The 20,501-nt window shown below is 57.6% G+C and overlaps 2 protein-coding genes across 3 annotated transcripts in view; one reads left to right on the forward strand and one right to left on the reverse strand.

Annotated features, from left to right (window-relative positions):
- ABCA3 (ATP binding cassette subfamily A member 3) overlaps positions 1–15,762 on the forward strand; it is a 32,867-nt gene extending 17,105 nt beyond the window's left edge. Inside the window, exons 13-32 of one of the 2 annotated variants that reach the window (XR_004359907.1) lie at positions 387–541; positions 1,311–1,466; positions 1,759–1,969; positions 2,248–2,398; positions 3,524–3,622; positions 3,776–3,968; positions 4,802–5,105; positions 5,582–5,855; positions 6,769–6,973; positions 7,430–7,649; positions 7,884–8,042; positions 8,497–8,669; positions 8,964–9,098; positions 9,221–9,415; positions 10,388–10,575; positions 10,729–10,899; positions 11,286–11,473; positions 11,566–11,639; positions 13,078–14,029; positions 14,060–15,762. Coding sequence is in view for 1 of the 2 variants with exons in the window: in XM_032704054.1 (XP_032559945.1) it covers positions 387–541; positions 1,311–1,466; positions 1,759–1,969; positions 2,248–2,398; positions 3,524–3,622; positions 3,776–3,968; positions 4,802–5,105; positions 5,582–5,855; positions 6,769–6,973; positions 7,430–7,649; positions 7,884–8,042; positions 8,497–8,669; positions 8,964–9,098; positions 9,221–9,415; positions 10,388–10,575; positions 10,729–10,899; positions 11,286–11,473; positions 11,566–11,639; positions 13,078–13,209 (3,383 nt within the window). In the remaining variant the exon portion in view is untranslated. Of the gene's footprint in view, positions 1–386; positions 542–1,310; positions 1,467–1,758; positions 1,970–2,247; positions 2,399–3,523; positions 3,623–3,775; positions 3,969–4,801; positions 5,106–5,581; positions 5,856–6,768; positions 6,974–7,429; positions 7,650–7,883; positions 8,043–8,496; positions 8,670–8,963; positions 9,099–9,220; positions 9,416–10,387; positions 10,576–10,728; positions 10,900–11,285; positions 11,474–11,565; positions 11,640–13,077 lie in introns of both variants that reach the window. The other variant, XM_032704054.1, reaches the window with a different exon arrangement.
- A 637-nt stretch (positions 15,763–16,399) lies between these two features.
- MCRIP2 (MAPK regulated corepressor interacting protein 2) lies at positions 16,400–20,017 on the reverse strand. Its single transcript, XM_032704055.1, has 5 exons — positions 19,909–20,017; positions 19,744–19,825; positions 17,991–18,118; positions 17,685–17,786; positions 16,400–16,855 (listed from the first exon to the last, which is right to left on the reverse strand). The coding sequence occupies exons 1-5, from the start codon at positions 19,958–19,960 to the stop codon at positions 16,785–16,787; spliced, it is 435 nt and encodes a 144-aa protein (XP_032559946.1). The 5' UTR covers positions 19,961–20,017; the 3' UTR covers positions 16,400–16,784.
- Positions 20,018–20,501: the final 484 nt, after the last annotated feature.

The raw sequence follows: 20,501 nt of genomic DNA on the forward strand, positions 1-20,501 counted from the left end.
AACTGGTCTTTGTCACCCTTGAGCTGCTGAGCTCCAGGGTGTCTGTTTTGGCATGATAGACACGGTGACCTTTGATGGTTCTGTTCTGTTCTCTGTTGCTCTGAGCTGCTCCTGGCAGCTCAGGGGGCTCATGGGACCTTCCTGGAGTTCTGTCCTGACCTCTGCTCGACTCAGAGCCAGGCTTGTTCCTTGCTGCACTGCCAGGTCCGTGTCCCACCTGTGGGTGCCACACAGCCCACCTTGAGGGCGGAAGGAAGCTGTTGTACCCCAGCTTGAGCAGGAGATAGGCTTACTCTGAATTTTGGCAGAAAGCTGCATGTGTGGGGGGATGCTCTTTGCCTTTGGGGTTATCCTGAGCCCTGAGGTTATCCTCTCTCCCCTGGCAGGGCTGCACTCCCCGACAGGTGGCCAGGCCTACATCAACGGCTACGAGATCTCCCAGGACATGGTGCTGATCCGCCGCAGCCTCGGGCTGTGCCCCCAGCACGACGTGCTCTTCGACAACATGACGGTGGAAGAGCATCTGCACTTCTATGCTGGGGTGAGTGTGGCAGCCAGGCCTGGGGGAGGCAGCCAGCAGACACCTCCTGGCTTCCTGAGGGGTGAGATCCATCAAGTGGTTCCAGAGGAGGCCATGTAAATGGTCAGAGGGTGGAGCCCCTCTGCTCTGGAGCCAGGCTGAGAGAGCTGGGTGTGCTCACCTGGAGAAGAGAAGGCTCTCGGGAGACCTGAGAGCCCCTTCCAGTGCCTAAAAGGGCTCCAAGAGAGCTGGAGAGGGACTTGGGACAAGGGCCTGGAGTGGCAGGACAAGGGGGAATGGCTTCCCACTGCCAGAGGGCAGGATTAGATGGGATATTGGGAAGGAATTGTTGGCTGTGAGGGTGGTGAGGCCGTGGCACAGGTTGCCCAGAGAGTCTGTGGCTGCCCCATCCCTGGAAGTGTTCCAGGCCAGGTTGGACAGGGCTTGGAGCAACCTGGGCTAGTGGAAGGTGTCCCTGCCCATGGCAGGGGATGATACTGGATGAGCTTTAATACCCCTTCCAACCCAAACCATTCTATGATAAGCAGAACAGCCCTTGCCTCCTCCTCCCACCTCATTTGGAGGCAGGAGCTCCCTGCTTGGCTGAGGAAGGAGTGGAGGGTCACTGGCAGCATGGCTCTGCGGAAAACCCCACACCAGCTGTGCCAGCTCCTTCAGGGGTGGGCAGGAGCCCATCTCTGCTTCCCCACTTTCCTGCCTGGGTATGGGAAAGGGAGTGTGGTGGGGTTTGGCAGACCTAGGCTTAACTCTCCCTTCCCCCATCTGGCAGTTGAAGGGATACCCACCCTCCAAGTGCCCCGAGGAGATCAACCACATCCTGAGGATCCTCAACCTGGAGGACAAGCGCCGCTCCCTCACCAAGGCTCTCTCCGGGGGAATGAAGCGCAAGCTCTCCATCGGCATCGCCCTCATCGGGGACTCCAAGGCAAGCAGCTTCAATGGGATTCAGCTCAAACCTGGGGCCAGCACAGTCCTTGGGGTGGTTCTGAGGCTGTTCCTCACCCGTGGTGAGCCAGTGGGAGAAGCAGGGACAATGAGAAGGGGACAGGAGCACCCTCACAAAGGGGATGATGCCCTGAGGCTCTGCCTGGCAGCTGCTCCCCCAAACAAGATCACTGCTGCGAGGTCAAGGCTCCTCCTGGGCCCCGGGCTTGTCCCTCTTGCACTGCTGGGCCTCTCCCAGCCCTTCCTGACCTGCCCCCATGTCCCATGTGCAGGTGGTGATGCTGGATGAGCCGACGTCGGGGATGGACCCAGCCTCTCGCAGGGCCACCTGGGACCTTCTGCAGCAGCAGAGGAGCAACAGAACCATCCTTCTGACCACCCACTTCATGGACGAGGCAGACCTGCTGGGGGACCGCATCGCCATCATGGCCAAGGGCGAGCTGCAGTGCTGCGGCTCCTCGCTCTTCCTCAAGCGCAAATACGGTACGGGAGGGGCAGCGGCCCACGCTCCAGGTCTGCTCGCCAGGGAGGAGCAGGATGAGGGCACAGGACAGGGAGGGGCCTATTGCTCCTTGACTGAAGGCTGGTTACTCTCCATCCTGCTGTTCTGCCTCTCCTGAGGCCCATCCACACTCTTGCTCCTGCATCGTGTCCACAGCCCAGGCAAAGTCGTGCCTGAGCATCCCTCTCTCCAGCCCCCTACCCAGGCCAGGCTGGGCTGGGATTGACCCTCCTCTCCCTTGTCTTGTGGCTCTGCCCAGGGGCAGGATATCACATGGTGATGGTGAAGGAGCCCTACTGCAACCTGGGGGAGATCTCCCGCCTCATCTGCCAGTACGTGCCCAACGCCACCATGGAGAGCAACGCCGGGGCAGAGCTGTCCTTCATCCTGCCTAAGGAGAGCACGCACAGGTAACGCCATCATCCCCTGCCTGAGGACCCTGGCTGGGTCCCCTTGTCTCCACACACTGGGGCACACACTGTCCTTGTGGGCTTGCTGGAAAGGGGAGCTGCTGGTCAGAGCTGGTCTTGGAAAATGGGGTTCAGTTCCTCCTGCAGTGTGGAGGGTGGCACAAACAAGACAGGCTACTCTGGCTCCAAAATCAAATCTATGGACCCAGCAGTCAGGGGAGGTAATTGTGGCCATCTACTCTACCCTTGTGAGACCCCATCTGCAGTGCTACCTCTGTCTCTGGGGCTCCAACAGAAGGACATGGAGCTGCTGGAGCAAAGGTGCTGCGAGGGCTGGAGCTCTTCTGCTCTGGAGTCAGGCTGGGAGAGCTGGGGGTGTTCACCTGGAGAAGAGAAGACTCCAGGGAGACCTGAGAGCCCCTTCCAGGGCCTAAAGGGGCTCCAGGAGAGCTAGAGAGGGACTTGGGACAAGGGCCGATGGAGAGCTTGCGCTTCATTCCCCCGGAGAGAGCCTTGGTGAGGGAGCGGCGCTTGTCCTCCAGGTTGAGGATCCTCAGGATGTGGTTGATCTCCTCGGGGCACTTGGAGGGTGGGTATCCCTTCAACTGCCAGATGGGGGAAGGGAGAGTTAAACCTAGGTCTGCCAAACCCCCAGGACAAGAGGGAACGGCTGTAAGTTGAGAAAGGGGAAATTCAGATTGGGTATTAGGAAGGAACTGTTGGCTGTGACGGTGGTGAGGCCCTGGCACAGGTTGCCCAGAGAAGCTGTGACTGCCTCATCCCTGGAAATGTCCAAGGCCAGGTTGGATGGGGCTTGGATTCACCTGGGCTAGTGGAAAGTGTCCCTGTCCATGGCAGGGGGTTTGGAATGAGACAGTCTTTAAGGTCCCTTCCAAACTCAAACCCTTCTGTGTTTCCATGATTCTGTGGTAGCTGAGGCAAGGAAGAGCAGTTGATGGAGCCCAAAAGCTGCTTTTGGGGACAGAGGGGTGCTCAGTGCCACAGGCAGCCCTGGAGTTGGCTGTAAGACTTAAACCAGCTGCAGGGCTGATGCACAGAGGGTCTTTACCCCTGAGTGCCCCCTCTCATGAGCATCAGTGTCTAACATCTCACTTCTCCACTCAGGTTCGAGGCCCTGTTCACGGAGCTGGAGCACAGGCGGGAGGAGCTGGGCATCGCCAGCTACGGCGCCTCAGTCACCACCATGGAGGAGGTTTTCCTGAGGTAGGAACGAGGGATGACCCATCCCCATGTGGTTTGGTGATGCCCTACATAGCTTATGTGGGGTTTGCTGCCTTGAGTTTGGCTTCCTCAGCTCAGAACAGCTTGATCTGACCTGGACTTGTATTGCATCACCTGCTCTCCCTCCTGGCACAGGGTTGGGAAGCTGGTGGACTCCAGCATGGATATCCAGGCCATCCAGCTGCCTGCCCTCCAGTACCAGCACGAGAGACGCTCCAATGACTGGGCCATGGATGACTCGAGCAGCCTGAGCGGCATGACGGACATGACAGATGACAGCGGGGCTCTCATCACCGAGGACTGCTCCAGCATCAAGCTCAACACCGGGGTGAGCGCTGGGGGGACGGTGCAGCAGGAACGGGGAGGAGGCTTGTGAAGAGGGGGTTTGGAGCAGGGTTACCAGGTAGAGCCTCCCCCATGGCTGATCTCATGACATGTGGCTTGATATTGGAAGATCAATTTGGAATCTGTGTTGTTAGGGCAAATGACTTTTAGGGTTGGTGGGATTGGTCACTGCCATCCTCTTTTTGTTAATCTTGACATCTACAGAATTGCTGTTCGAGGTATTCCAGGTGGTCTAAAGTGGTTTTCACCTGCCGTTGCTCCATCACTGGGGTTGAAAATCCATCTTCCTTCCCTGGCTAGGCTCGTGTTCCAGATCCTGCACAGCCCTTCACACCCCGCTGCCTCTGCGCCTGTGATAAATATCCCTTGTCTTCTCAAGGGCACGTCTGAAAGGCAGAGGGGGAGAAGGGTGTTGCAGGGTTTGGAAAGCAGAGAAGGTGCTGGGAGGGGCTGGGCTGGGCACTCCAGGCGTCTCACCTGGCTGCTTCAGCAGCAGCCGCCCCACAGTTAATCCTCTTTGTGAACCTCAAATGCTGGGAGGTGGAGGAAGGTAAAGGTCATGGCTGATGCTGCTTTTAACACCTGAGATCCCAAAGTGGCTGTGTCTTGTTCAGAAGCCAGGGAGTCGGATGTGCTGGAGCCAGGCACCTACCCTGCTAATCCCTTGACAGGCTTGGCTGAGAGCAGGCTCTGCTGCAGGCTGGAGGGTTGCATGCAGGATAGGGAGTGGTTTTGGAGTTGTTTCCCCATCAGCTGTGTGGGGTGATGTGTCCACAGCCAGCAGGGCTCACCTTGACGTGACCTCTCCCCTGCCAGTTCTACCTGTGCTGCCAGCAGTTCTATGCCATGTTCATGAAGCGAGCCATGTACAGCTGGCGCAACTGGAAGATGGTGGCGGCGCAGTTCCTCGTGCCTCTGATCTTCACTGCCTTCGCCCTCATCGTGGCCAAGACCTTCCCGGGCCCGCGGGACTCGTCCCAGCTGCGGCTGACACTGGAGCCCTACGGCCAGACCGTCGTGCCTTTCTCGGTGCCGGGTGCCGCGGGGCTGTCCCAGAGGCTGGCAGAGCAGTACGTGGAGCTGCTGGATGCCCAGCGCCAGTCGCCGCTGGAGGTGCTGGGTGAGGGCTCAGGGACCACCCGTGGAGCAGGTGGAGCCACTGGTGCAGGTGGTTTAGGTCCAAGCCACAGTGTATCTGACACATACATTCCTGTGTATCCGCTCCTGCGTGGGAGTGTCCCAACGTTGGCAAGACCCCTCCTCACCTGAGCAGAGCTGCCTTCTTCGTAACTCTATGTTTGTGGAACAGGCTCCCCTGGGCAGTGGTTACAGCCCCAAACCTGGCAGAGCTTAAGGGGTGTTTGGACAATGCTCTCAGGCACATGGTGGGATTGTTGGGGTGTCCTGTGCAGGGCCAGGAGTTGGACTTGGTGGACTCCCATGGGTCCCTTCCAACTCAGGAGATTCCATGGATCTATGTTTCTGTGATCAGGTCTAGGGTGGGCCACCAGGGTTGGGGTGCCTGGGGTCATTTCCAGTTGGCCCCATTTAATTCTCTTGCGATGGACTTGCTCCTGACAGTGGTGTGTTTGGCAGGTGGCCTGGAGGAGTACCTCATCTCAAGGGCCTCCGAGGAAGGGGGGGCCTTCAACGAGCACTACATCGCAGCCGCCTCCTTCGAGGGCGCCGGGAACCGCACGGTGGTGACCGCGCTCTTCAACAACCAGGCCTACCACTCCCCGGCCACCGCCCTCATGCTGGCTGACAACGCTGTCCTTAGGGTACTGGCGGGCCCCAACGCCTCCATCACCGTCACCAACTACCCCCAGCCCCGCAACATCACTGAGAAGGCCAAGGACCAGCTCATGGAGTACGTGTGATGGCACAGTGCTCACCTACCTGCTAGGGCCCATGGCTCCTGTGGGTGCAGGGTGGCTTGGTTGTACTGGGGTCAGTGGAGGAGCCAGGCTGGAGCTTCTCAGACCCAAACGTAGCTGTGATTACACTCAGGAGGACAAAGGAGCAAAGCCGTGGAGGTGACTTACCTGCCTGAGCCTGGAAACCATGTCACCCCACAGATACGTCTCAGAGGTTGGGGTTGGTTTTCCTTGGGAGGTCAGAGCAAGGGGTCTGTGTGGCTGTACACTTCACAAAATCCCACATCCGGAGTCTCTGAACCTCTCCTGTACAGAGAGGCCATGCATGGGACCTCGCCAGGGCAGGGTGAAGGTTTGTGGTGGGCTGTGCAGGGTGGACTCTGTCTGGGAGATGCTCATCTCACTGGGGTGTTTATTCGGCGTGCTGGGGGAGTGTAGCCAGCTTCTTCCAGCTTCTAACTTCTTGCAGCTTCTTCTCTGCAAGAAGCCTGGTGTGGGTGTGCTGGCCACAGCTTCCTCATGAGGGGCAGCAGAGGGGCAGCACCAATATCTGCTCTCTGTGACCAGTGACAGGACCCAAGGGAACGGTTGGAGCTGTATCAGGGGAGGGTTAGGCTGGACATCAGGAAAAAGTTATTCCCCCGGAGAGCGGTCAGGTACTGGAACAGACTCCCCAGGGCTGTGGGCACAGCTCCAAACCTGCCAGAGCTCCAGGAGTGTTTGGACAACACTCTCAGACACATGATTGGATTGTTGGGGTGTCCTGTGCAGGGCCAGGAGTTGGACTGGAGGATCCTTGTGGGTTCCTTCCCTCGGAATATTCTGTGATTCTGTGCTGTCCCTGTGTGGCCTCAGCGTTGGTTTCTCAAGGTGTCCCTGCTCTCACCTGCCCCTCTGTCCCCACAGAGGCCAGACTGGGTTTGCCATTGCCATCAACCTGCTGTACGGGATGGCCTCTCTCGCCAGCACCTTTGCGCTGCTGCTGGTCAGCGAACGGGCCATCAAGGCCAAGCACGTCCAGTTCGTCAGCGGCGTCTACGTGGTCAACTTCTGGCTTTCTGCCCTGCTCTGGGACATCATCAACTTCCTCATCCCTTGTGCTCTGATGCTGGTGAGTTGCCCTAATGTCCTCTGCATTGGTGGGAGTGCTGGGTGCTGCTCTGGGATGTGTGAGGTTGCAGGGAAAAGGACAAGGCCACTGGTGTTGTCTCAGTAGAAAGGACCAGCAAGAAAGCTGTCCCTTGGTCCTGCTGGGAGCTGGACCATGGCCAACCAGCTGGAGCAGTTGACTGCAGCCTCTGGCACCTGAATACTTGGCTATGGACATTAGGAAATGTTAAATCCATGGGAGCTTGGAGAGGAATTTCCCAGATCTGCCCTTCTGCATCCCAGTCTGCAGAAAGGGCTTCCCTGGGGACAAGCCCAGGCTGCTGGTAGGACCCATCCATGAAGGATTCTCTGGGTCAGTGCAGTGCTGCTGTTACCCCAGTGTCTGGGCCGCTGGGACAAGGAGATGTTGCTTGAGATTAACCCAAATGTGTGTTCTCCCCACATTGCTGTGCCCCAGGTGATATTCCAAGCCTTTGATGTGCAAGCCTTCACCCAAGACAGCCACCTCGTTGATGTGATGCTGATCTTCCTCCTTTATGGTTGGGCCATCATCCCCCTCATGTACCTCCTCAGCTTCTTCTTCTCAGTGGCAGCTACAGCCTTCACCCGACTCACCATCTTCAACATCCTGTCTGGCACTGCCACCTTCCTCGCTGTCACCATCATGAGCATCCCGGGTAGGTCACTGCCCTCTGTACCTGCCCAGCCATCACCAGGACAGTCCAGCCCCCAAGGGAACTCTATCATCCCAGGGCTGTCCCCACACTGGCAGTAAAACCCTACAACAGTCCATTCCCACCCATTAAACATGACAAAATATGTTTGATTTCTTTCTGAACTTGGCAATATCAACATCTTTCTCCCAAACCAGCCATCTCCAATCACCTGATCTTCCTGTGCTCCTCTTTCAGAACTAGGCTTGGTGGACCTCTCTAAAACCCTGGATAAAGTCTTTCTTGTCTTACCCAATTACTGCTTGGGCCAGTGCATCAGTGACTTCTACCAGAATTACGAGTTCATTCAGTTCTGCACCTCCTCTGTTGAAGCCATTTTCATCTGCAAGGCCTTCAGTGAGTCTCCCTGTGTTGGTTGGTCCTCACCTGGCCAACCCACCATAGCCACACTGGGGTTCTCTGTGGAGTGGGTGGTGGAGCTGAGCAGTATCATGGGGCCTCTACTTGGGCAGTAGCTCCAGGTACCATTTTAAACCAAAACCTGGGCAGTGTTTGACACTCATAGGTGATCCAATCAAGGATTGGAGGAAAATGTGGGCTAGGGAAAGTTTCATAGACAAGTAAAAAAATCCCAAGATTGGTGTCCTCTGCATACCTCTATTGAGCATCTTCTGCCAGATCCCTTCCAGACCCAAATCCTCCTGTGGGAAGTGTTGGAAAGAGCTGTGGGCAGGAGAGGATGGAGAGGAGCCTGGCAAAGCTTTAGGCTCGCAGCTTCCTCTGGAGGTTATGTGCTCCTCCCCTGAGTGTGGATTGATCCAAGTGTTGATTTTGTTCCATCCCTCCTCAGATATCAGTTATCAGATGAACTACTTTTCCTGGGAGACGCCTGGGATCGGGCGATACCTGACCTCCTTGGCCGTCCAGGGTTTCTCCTTCCTCTTCCTCCTCTTCCTCATTGAGACAAACCTTCTCTGGAGACTGAGAACTCTGGTCTGTGGCATCTGCAGGCGGCGGAAATGGGTGAGCAGAAGGGTGTGGGAGGGAGCAGTGAAGGGCCCTCCAAGCCCAGCCCAGGAGTCCCTGTGAGCTGGAGACAGGCCCTCTTCACCCAAATCATCTTCCCAGGGAGCATCCCTGGGACAGGTTGCTCAGAGGAGCTGATCCCGTTGCGTTTATGGGTTGGGAAAGGGAGTGAGGCGTCCCCAGAGGTGGCTGATGGAAGGGATGGATCCTGCTGGGGTTGGGGACACTGGAGGAACCCATTTGTCCCCCAGCAGCCAGGTGACACAGGGTGTGTCTCCCCCGTGTGTTCAGGTGGCACTGCTGAACCGGGTGTCTGTGCTGCCAGAGGACAGGGACGTGGCAGATGAGAGGAAGAAGGTTTTAGAGTCACCACCAGAACTACTGTCATCTCTCAGCAGCCCTCTGGTCATCAAGGAGCTCACCAAGGTGAGGAGAACATGTCCCTGAGCATCCTGCTGCCAGCTGAGCTGTGTACTCCTGGGGCTGGCAAAGCCACCCCTTGCCTTGCCATCGGGTGGTGACACATGGCTTTGTGTGTTCCCCACCAGGTCTATGACAGCCGGGAGTCCCTGCTGGCAGTGGACAGGATCTCCTTGGCCGTCAGCAAAGGGGAATGCTTTGGCCTCCTTGGCTTTAACGGAGCAGGCAAAACCACCACCTTCAAGATGCTGACTGGTGATGAGAGCATCACGTCAGGGGATGCCTTTGTGGATGGGCACAGCATCCTGGCCAACATCAAGAAGGTACCAAGGGCTGCAGGGGCAGAGGGCAGTGCTGCAGACAGTCCTGTGCCTGGCTGGACTGATCCACCTCGCAGGTGCCTCTGTGCAGGATGTGGTTGTAGTTCCAGGGATGGCAATATCCCAGGGGTATTATGTCCTTGGCTGGCCCAGCTCTCCATTATCTCGTCATGTGGAAGCAGTCCCCTCTCCACTGGGATCACAGATGTGATAGAAATGGAAGCCAAACTTTGTGAGGGTGGCAAACCCTTCATCTAAGGTTTTGCTCCATAGTTGGATATGTGTAAAATGTGAGTTACTGATCACAACTGGAAAATGATCTCTCTAAAACAAGTAGGTCAAACCTTTCCAGACCCCCGCTAGAGGACTCCTTGGGAGTTGCCCACTCTGTTTGGAAAAGCAAGAAATGAGCGGGGTTGGGTTTTCAGTTCAATCTCAGGATTCCTCCACCACTGTCACAGATTTCACAGAATATCCTGAGTTGGAAGGGACCCACAAGGATCACTGAGGCCAACTCATAAGTGAATGGGACCCCCGACAAGGTCAGGCATAGAGAACACAGGAAGGGTCTGCCCTGAAAGCATGGCCCAGATTGATTCCCTCCCTGGAGCTGCCTTCTGTCAGACTCTTGTCCTTGGAGAGAACCAGGACTTGGTGGAGGTACCAACCCTCCAGCACTTTCCTTCTCCTGAGATCCTGGGAATCCCAAAATGGTCCCTCACAGTGAGGAACCAGCTTGGGAGAGGGCAGTGTGAGCCCACCCAGTTGTCACCCAGAGACACATTGTGTCCATCCCTGCCAGCCCAGCTGCTCCAGCAACAGGAGCATTTCCATCTCATTCCACCTGTGGGTTCGGAGCTGTGGCTCAGCCCCCATTGTTCACTGAGGAGCAGCAAAGCCCTGTGGGTGCCCAGGCACCTCCTGGCCCAGAGACCTGCCTGTGAGCTAATTCCCTTGGCTTCCTCTCGCCCCCAGGTGCAGCAGCGGATCGGGTACTGCCCGCAGTTCGATGCCCTGCTGGAGCACATGACGGGCCGCGAGACGCTGAGCATGTACGCGCGGCTGCGGGGCATCCCCGAGCGCTACAGCGGCAGCTGCGTGGAGAACATGCTGCGGGGGCTGCTCCTCGAGCCCCACGCCGACAAACTCGTGAGGACCTACAGGTGAGAGAGGCGTGGACAAACCCCATGTCCACTGCCCCAGTGCTCCCTGTGCTCATCCTGGATCTCTGTCTACATTCCCATCTCCCTTTTTCAGTTGACTTGATGATCTTGGAGGTTGTTTCCAGCTGTAATGGTTCTGTGATTCCTCTGCAGTGGTGGTAACAAGCGGAAGCTCAGTGCTGGCATTGCCCTCATTGGTGGTCCCCCCGTGATCTTCCTGGATGAGCCCTCCACTGGCATGGACCCCGTGGCCCGGCGTTTGCTCTGGGACGCGGTGACACGGACGCGGGAGTGTGGCAAATCCATCATCTTCACCTCCCACAGGTGACACTTGACTGGGCAGGGCTCAGCGTGAGAGATCAGGGAGAGTGGCCAGGTCCAAGAGCCTGGTGGGTGGGCAGTCCCTGTCTGCAGCCAGGGGCTGGCTTTACCTAAATCTCCCTCCTCCAAAAGCCTAGAGAGGAGGGAATACACCTCCAGCCACTTTGCAGAAACTTCTGCTGTTGTGTCCTGGTGCTTACATGCCCAGAGAAGCTGGGGCTGCCCCATCCCTGGAAGTGTTCAAGGTCAGGTTAGATGGAGCTCTGAGCAACCTGGTCTGGTGGAAGGTGTCTCTGCCCATGACAGGGGACGGGACTAGATGAGCTTTAAGGTCCCTTCCAACCCAAACCATTCCATGATTCTCTGAACGAGTCCTCTCCCTCCTGCAGCATGGAGGAGTGCGAGGCGCTGTGCACACGCCTGGCCATCATGGTGAACGGGCAGTTCAAGTGCCTGGGCAGCCCCCAGCACCTCAAAAGCAAGTTTGGCAGTGGCTACACTTTGCTGGCCAAGACACGGAGCGAGGAGGAGGGCGAGCTGCTGGCCTTCAAGGCCTTCGTGGAGAAGACTTTCCCAGGTACTGTGAGCCCTCGGAGGGAGGGCAGGGTGCTGGGTGTGAGCTTCAGCACATTCCCTAACCCAGAGCCTGTCCTTGCTCGTCTCTCCCAGGCAGTGTCCTGAAGCATGAGCACCAAGGCATGGTGCATTACCACTTGACCAATAAGAACCTCAGCTGGGCACAGGTAAGGGGGTGCTGGAGTAAATCCCCTGTTTGCAGGAGGAGGGAACCCTCCTCCTGCCCCTTTGCATGCTCTCAGTGCTTTGCTTCCAGTAGGTGTCATTCCCATGCTGATATCCCTGTGGGGAACATGGCACAGGTGGGCACCTCCCTGCTCCTGTTCCTTGTCCTCAGGAGCCCCCTGGCACCCCAGCTTTGGGTGTCACCCTGTGGTCCCACCAGGGCTGTGGGCAATGGCTTTACCCAACCATGGACACTGTAGGATCCCAGCCCAGGGATACAGATAAAACCCCATGGGTGTACATATATATATATGTGTATATATATGTATATATAGTAAGTATAGTATGTAACCATCTGCATAGAATGTACATAGGTAGTAATATATGGAGTATATACATAGTATATACAGATATATATTATCTATCTCTGTAATACTATCTGCCTATATATATATATACATGCTATCTATATATAAATACATGTATACAGAGGTATACACAGTATACAGATTGTTTTCATATGCAGTATATAGGTATATATAGGGGTTTATATATCTGTATATTATATACAGTATGTACAGTGTATATATTGTGTATACACTATATTATGTACATGTATATTATATACATTACAATATATTATCCTATATACACTGTATATACACTATATAATATATACACTATAAACACCGTATATAGTATATAGAGGGTTTTTTATTTATCTGTATACTGTACACTATATTCTCTATATACTTATATAGTATATGGTGATACTCTAGAGTATAAATATATCAATTCTATATATTGTGTAGAATATATATAGACTATATAGAGAGTACATAGTGTACAGATTATATAAAAACTACATATAGTTTATAAATATATATGTGTGTTTATAAATATTTTAGACATTATATATAACTATAAATAAGCTAACTGTATGCTATACACAGGTAGTTATTTATATAGTATATATAGTATGCTATGCAGGTTTTTTAATATTATGTAAATATTTTATATATATTATGTATTAGCAGCAACCCTGGGCTGGGATTCAAGCCCAGTTGTGTATGTGTGTTTGTATATATATATATATATATATTCATTTATCTCATATAAATATATAAATGTTCATATACACAGCATATATTTTTCAATGGAGTCAGGTACTCCGCTAAATAATCCATCTCCTGGCTCCCCCCACCCTTCTGCCAGGGAAGGTGTCACTTCCACAAGTCTCCCTGGAGATAAAAAGCTTCCTCTGCTTTCCCTGTCACAGTGTGAGGGTTCCCTGTCACAGCCTGGGGGTTCCCTGTCACAGCCTAGAAGTTCCCTGTCACAGTCTGGGGGTTCCCTGTCACAATCTGAAGGTCCTCCTGGCAGCCTTGGGATCCCCCCTGCCAAGTCACGCTGCCCTAATGTCTGTGCCCTCCCTTGCAGGTCTTTGGGGCCTTGGAGAAAGCCAAAGAGAAGTATCACTTGGAAGACTACTCGGTGAGCCAGATCTCCCTGGAGCAGGTCTTCATGAGCTTCACCCGCTTCCAGCACTACACAGAGGACAGAGGGAAATGAGCCCCCCCGGTGCCCTTCCTCATGGACTGGCCCCCAGCCTATACATAGTATATATAGAGACAGTAATTTATATATCAGCGTGTCTTAAATACTGTATAAATGTAAAACTTTTCACCGGGGAAGGGGGGAGAGGATGGCGGCGTTTCCTTGTGCTGCCGGGATCACCGGGATTACTGGGATCACCGGGACTACCGCAGTCCTTGTGTGTGTGTGTGTGCACATGAGACACTGCCACTCTCCAGCCTTCATCCCACCCACACAGCAAAAAAACCTGCCCAAAAAGCTGGGAGGAGCCTGGATGGGTGGCGAGGGGTGTTGGGCTTGGGCTGGCAGAGGGGGAGTGGGGTGTCTCCCTGCTCCCCTCTTCCCTGCCCATTGCTCACGCCCGCCTCGTGGTCCTCGCCCGCATGTCGATGTGTCGTTTGATGGTTGCTCGTGGTTTAGCAGGAGGCTGTCACATAGCTTAGGTCCAAACCGTCCCTGGGGTCACCAGGATTGCCCCTAGAAGCACTTTGTGTCCAGCTGGAGGGACACTGCACAGCTCCTGTCTGGCCCCTGCCTGGCATGGGACAGAGGAGGCTCCATCTCCTTTAACTGCTTGGGAAAACTCTGTCTCCTCCTGCCTGCTTGCCAAGCCTGGCCTGAGGAGCTGGCACGGACCCCAGCCATGCAAGGGGAGCTGTGTGGTGCCAGGAGCTGGCACTGGGTGAGAGGTAGGACGTGATGCTGGAGCAATGCCTGCAGCTCAGCCCCTGGAACAGCACGTGACGGGCATGGCTGGAGAGCCAGAGCCGGGGCTGGAGGCAGCGGTGGGTGAGGGGTGCCCGGGGACTCCTGGGCTCTGTGAGAGGTGCCACAGGGTCCCTGGGGACACTGCTGTGCTCAGTGGGATTTCACAGGGTGCCCGTGGACGTGGCTGTGCTCAGTGGGATGCATGTGCAGTGCCACAGGGTGCCCAGGGACGCTGCTGGGCTCAGTCTTGTGCCCATGCAGGGGTTTGCCAGCAGCACTGCCTCACACTGTGCTGTGCAGCCACAGGACCGGTTTGAAGCCAGCGATGCCCTGGCTGTGCCCGTGTCCTGCTGAGCTCACCCCCTATGCCCCACACAGCTCCAACCAGAGCATACCTGTCCCACATCCCCATCCCCTGTTCCAGCAGCGGGCGGGGAGCAAAGGCCCTGTCCTGCCCCTGCCCAGCTCTGGGATGCTGCTGGGCACCAGCCCTGCCTGTACCCAGTCAGAGGCAGCAACTGGGATTTCTTTTTAGCGTTTCCCAGTGGTTGGGTTGCTTTTTTGTTTGTTTGTTTGTTGGAAATCCGTGTTGATTCTTGTCTGTCCTTAACTAGTCCCTCTGTCACTTGGGGCAGCCCCTCCGGCCGCTGCCCCACGATCAATGCAGAGCTATTTGCACTATAGTACTACACACAATTGCACATAACTAATTAATATTTATGGAGAGGGGGGCTGATTCCCTCCCAGTGATTGCATTGTCAGGGGTTGGGTTACATTTTTGGGTTGGGTTTTTGTTCTTTTCCCCGTGACTGACTCATTCTTTCCTGTTCCATTTTTTTTCCCTTTGCCTAATGTTGTTGTTCAGAACGATGGTGCATCATGTTACTAAGAATTTCCCCGGATCTTAACAATGTGCGTTTTATTAGCAAGCAGCCAGCAGGTGAATGGCATCCCTGGACACCTTGGAGCCCTCTAGAGCTGCTGGCAGGGAGGGGTTGCTCCCTGGGAGCATCCCAGTGGGCAGCAGAGCCAGCCACTGCCAGGGCATCATGCAGGAGGGACTCCCAGCACCAGCGACATCCTTGGAGAGGGAAGAAAAAGGGGGATGCTTTCTGCTGGAAGGGTGCCTGGAGCCACCAGCAAAGTGCTGAGACTCCCAGTACCTTTTATTTTTTTTTCTGGAAAGGGACATACAGCAGAGCCTCCTAGATTTTGCCTGGGATAGGGAGCAGTGGGAATGTGGGGGTTGCAGGGGGTGAGATGCCAAATTGCCATGGGCTGGCAGTGCCCTGAGCACAGCAGTAACAGTACATGTCCTGTTGGGGTACTGGTGACCCCCTGCAAGGCTTGGTGCTGGGGGGGGTACACAGAGGCAGCATAACCCCCATAGTGCCCATGATGCCCTGGCAGAGCTGAGGTGAGAGGAGTCCGTTCACGGATGGCATCCCCTGACCCCAGCCCTCCCTCACTGGGGCCATCCTGGCCTAAAGGAAGAAGGGCTTAAGGAAGCAGCATTCCCCTGTCACACGGGGCTGTAACATCCTCCCTGTCACCAAGGCAGGTGCTGCTGGCTGTGCATGGTGCTGCTCCCAATTTCAGTCACAGCCACAGTGCCAAGGCAGGGAGCAGGACCAGGAATGGTCACCTGGCAGACAGGACCAGGAGCTCACCAGACAGGTGCTGCCAGGGTCAGGCTGCCCTTGGCACTTCTCTGGCCTCCCAGGTGGGAGAAGCATCACAGGTCCCCGGTGGCTGTTACTCCCCGCTGGCTGCAGTGTGATTGTTATTCCCATCATAGGAATAATAAAAACAATTCTTTTTCCAGTGGGTGTTTCCTGGCCTCCTTTGGAGTCAGACTCTGCTCAGGCTGTGCTGGCCTCTTGATTTCTGCTTTGGGGAAAAGGACATGAGGGAAGGGGGGTGTGTCCAACAAAACCAGAACTGGAAGAGCTCAGTCTGGCCAGGAAAAGCCCATGAGCTGAGGAATTTTTGTGTGGAAGCAGAAGTTGGGGTCCCCATCCTTTCCACCACAGGCAGCCACAACTGTCCTCTCTTAGCCTCCCCCAGACAACCATGGGTGAGGGGGAAATCCTGAGCTTGGGGCTCAAAATTACTTCTGGCCTCCATGGCAGGGAGGGGCTGGCCCTGGCACCCTCATTCCTGTAGCTTTCCCCACCTCCACACTGCAGCCTGGCTCTGAACCACAGCCAGGGTGTGCAGCCCCCCTGCAGGTGCCCCCTCCATCCCAAACATCACCTAAGACAGCACCAGCCCCTGGCTGAGGCCTGGGACATGGCACAGCCCCAGGACAAGGATGCAGCTCCAACAGAGAGGCTCCAAGCCCCTTGAATCCACCGAGGCCAGGCACCCACTGAGCCACGACTCAGCTGTGAGCATCCCCTCTCCAGGGCATGATGCTGCTCCCCCGCCCTCCCCACACTCCAGGTGCATCTCCATGGGCAGTTTCAGTGCTTTATTGTCAGGCGGTCCTGCTACAGCCCCCCGCTGTCCTCCCCGTGGCCTGGGCTGCAGGGGGGATCCACTCCCTCGCCCCCAGCACAGCACTAAAGTGTCCCTGGGAGCTGGAGGCTGCAGGAGTTGCAGCGGTCCGAGAACTGGCACTTAAGGAATCCTGGCTGGGGCCACAGGCTGCTCCTCCTCCGGGCATGGGGAAGGCACGTGGCCGGGCATGGCTGTGGTCCGGTCCCGGGGGTCACTCCAATCCGGGCATCTTAAAAATGTGGTTGGAAAACGCCACCGACTCTGGGCTCTGACCAGAGTTATGTGCTGTTCGCAGCTTCGTTTCTCTTAAAAAGAGACCAAATGCAACCTTTTCTTCCCTTTTATGAGCAGTTCTCAATTTTGGCCAGAAATTGCTGTGCCCACCACTCCTCCAGGTCGATGGGAACAAAGTCTGAAAGAGAGGGGAGCAGCTGGAGCAGGAGCAAAGCTCCAGGTGCTCACCCCGAGCCACCAGAAAAAATAACCATGGAATCACAGAATATCCTGAGTTGGAAGGGACCCACATGGATCATCAGGTCCAGCGCCTGGCCCTGCACAGGACACCCCAACAGTCCCACCCATGTGCCTGAGAGCTTTTGCTCTGGCAGCCTTGGGGCCATGACCACTGTCCTGGGGAGTCTGTTCAGTGCCCAGCCGCCCTCTGGGGAAAGAACCTTTTCCTGATATTCAACCGAATGACACCTCCAAATTTCCCCCACCCCTGTGCCATGTCCTCAGAAGGCCAGGATGGGTTTACAGAGACATTCTCTTCTTGGGGAGCTCTTGGCCACTGCAGGACCCCCCAGGCTGCAGTCACAGCCCTGACTCCAGCTGCCACCAGAGAAGTGTTGTCCCCATCCCCACTTGGTCCTGCTGGCCCCAGGAGAAGCAAGGCCCCACGAGGACTGGGGAGCTCCTCTCCAGCATGGTGCTGAGCCCACCTTGGTGGCTGGAGAAGGCCTGAATCCCAGAGAAGTCATCAACCACGAGTCCTGCTTGATGGGGCTCCTCCAAGGGGCACAGTGGGACATCCCCACCACAGTGCCAAGGCTAGCTGTCCCTGCCCAGGACCCCCAGAGTGGCCTCAGCACCAGCAGGACAGACCCAACCAGCTCTCCAAGCACCTTGATCATCCTCCTCCTCCCACCACAGCCCTGCTCAGGTGCAGGCTGAGCCCACACCAGCTTGTTGCACCCCTGAGCCCAGCGTACCCCAAAGTGCCCCAACCAGTTCCCACTCACTTTTGAGCCCGGGGTTGGGGGTTTTCTCCACGTACTGCACAGGGCCGCAGGTGCTGTCCCCGCTCCGGCTGCCGTCCAGCTGCTGCTCTACCTGCTGCCAGGCTGGGGGGAACAGGCAGGGCGTGGGGTTGGGATGGGGGTTTCCCAGCCTGGGGGGCTGCGGGAGGGGAACAAGAGAGGGCAGGTCCCCAGGCTGGCAACTCCATCCCTGCACTGCCGATGTTCCCAGCACAATGCAGCTGCCTCAGAAGGGACCCCCCCCGCTCCAGCCCCCCCCAGTGCTGCCCAGGGACCCGCTGCCCTCACCTTCATAGATGAAGCGGACGTTCTCCTCATGGGCCAGGGTGTAGCACTCCTCAGGAGCTGAGACCTGATGCAGCAGCACCTGTGGTCTCTTGCCATTCACTCTGTTGAACACAAGTTTCTGGGCTGGGCTGTGGAGACAAGCAAGGAGGGGTGAGGGGGGCCAGCAGCTCTTCCCACCCCAGTTTGAAGCAAGGACTGGGTGCCCTGGGTCACCCCACTTTGTGCACACTCACCCACAGCCCCAGCAAGGCCAGGGGCACAGCTGCAGCCACCCAGCCCTGTCCCCAAGGGAGGGGACAGAAAGGGAAAGGGAGAGGGAGTTCTGACACAGGGAGGGGTGAAAGGGGAGCTCCCTAGGGAAAAGCATGTCTCCCACCTGTCCTCCAGCCCAGAGCCAAGTGCAGTCCCTAAAATAAAGAATCTGCCACCAAAACTGCAGGAATATCAGGAAAATGGAAATGAAATCCACTTGGGCACAAGGCAGGGGATGCGCCATCCTCTGCAGACCAAGCATCTGGGATCACCGGAGCAGCCCTGACCCCAGTATGAGCTCAAGGTGCCCCAGAACTGAGACAGAACTCTCTGCCAATGAGGAGCAGGTCAGCCTTCCTCAGAGCTGGGATCCCCTTTGGGAGGGTGGCACTTAAACCAGCCCCAGCCTGGAAGCAGCACCACCAGACAGAGCCAAAGGAAAAACTTGGGATGAGATTTTGAGGGCACATTCAATGTAAAACTCCAGTATTTTGGCTTTTCGGCCCAGCTCTGGGACAGGACATGTCTGCAACCGCCACATTCCTCATGGGACAAAGTCTAAGGGGCCTCGGGAGTGGGTTTGGAGGACAGGAGAGACTGGGAGCAGGCAGCCCCCGTGGACCTGTGGGCAGGGGCTGGGGAGGGCAGTGACCCCCAGACCTCCACAGCCAGGGGTGCTTGCAGGCAGCAGGAGAGTGAGTGTGACAGCACCCCCTCCAGTGATCACCGGAAGGGATCCTGGGAAGGAGGGGAGCTGGACAGGGGGGCTTTTACGTATTTCTTGAAGCTGGAAGGGATGGGCAGAGCTGGAGGGGTCCCACAGCCCTGCCTGGGTGGGCTTTACCCCCAGGCATCAAGCCAGGAAAAGGTCTCCTTAGGGATAGATTCATCATCACCCGGCAGGCGCTGGAATCCCCTCCGGCACACACCCGGTAGCTCCAGGTACCGCTGGTGGACGCTGGGAGTCACCCCAAAGCGTCCCCCCAGACACACCTTAGGGGCAAGGGGCACGGCCAGTCCCGCGTGGGTGCGTGGCGTGGCGGGAGCCGCGGCCCGGGGCGGGCGGTCCCACAGCGGGGCCGGCACTGGCCCCGCCGCCGGTTTGTGCAATCGGGGCCGTGCCCGGGGCCGGCGCGGGGGGGTCGGACAAGCCCAGCCCGGCCCGGCTCTGCCCTGCGCCGGGACCCCCCCGCGCCGCCTCCTTGGCGTGACCCCACCGCTCCCACTCCCCGCGGTTTTTGGGGACAGCCCCCGGGAAGGAGGAGCGGTGCCAGCCCCGGCGTTCCCCCCGCGGGGGCGGCCCACGCCACGCGTGTTCTCGCTGCGCGGGACCGGGCGGGCACCGGGACGGCTGCGACCCCCGCGCCGAGCGGCACCGGGCGGCGGCACCGGGACCCCCCTCCCGCGGCCCCCCGGGCGGCCCGGCAGCCCCGCTCCCCTCCCCAAGGTCACGGCCCTGCCGCCCCGGGGCCGGTCCCCTTCCCAAGGTCACGGCGCTCACCTGGCGGGGGGCCACGCTCCGGGCTGCGGCCGCCCCCGCAGCTCGCCCAGCTTGCTGCTCTCCACCGCCTGCTGCGTGGGACCTGCGGGGGGCGCGGGGCGTCAGGGGGCAACGCGGGGCGGGACGGAGCCCCCCGCGGCCCCCGGGCCCCGCGCCCCCCGGTACCTGTGCGGCGCTGCGTGGCGAGCTTGCTGGGCCCGCGCGTCAGCGTGTACATCCTGCGGGCCCGCACCGGCCCCGCACCGGCCCCGCGCCCCCGCACCACTGCCGAGCGCGCCCCTCTCCGGGGCCTTTAACGGGCCGGGCCGGGCCGGGCGGCCCCGCGACACGCCCCCGCGCTTAAAGGGACCGCGCGGGGGGCGCGCGTGGGGCGGGGGACCGCGCAGAGGGGCTGGGGGTGTGCGGGGAGGGGGCGTGGGACACGCGCGGGGCACGTCGCGGGAACACGTGGGAGGTGTGCGGGAACACATGTGACGCATGCGAGGTGTGTAAGGGACGCGCATGGCATGGGGGGACACGTAGGGGACACACACAGAACACACAAGGCGGAACGCGTGGGATGTGGGGACGCGCAGGGGACGCGCAGGGGACACGCGGGACGCATCACGGGCACGCGTGGGAGGTGCGGGGAACACACGGGACACACATGGGGGACGCTGGTGGCAGACAGGGGATGTGGGGACACACAGTGGACACTCAGGGGATACACTGGGGGCGTGTGTGAGACGTGGGGATGCACAGGGGAAACACGCGGGACA

This window comes from Chiroxiphia lanceolata, chromosome 16 (genome assembly GCF_009829145.1).
Source record: "Chiroxiphia lanceolata isolate bChiLan1 chromosome 16, bChiLan1.pri, whole genome shotgun sequence".
In the NCBI taxonomy this organism is placed as follows: domain Eukaryota; kingdom Metazoa; phylum Chordata; class Aves; order Passeriformes; family Pipridae; genus Chiroxiphia; species Chiroxiphia lanceolata.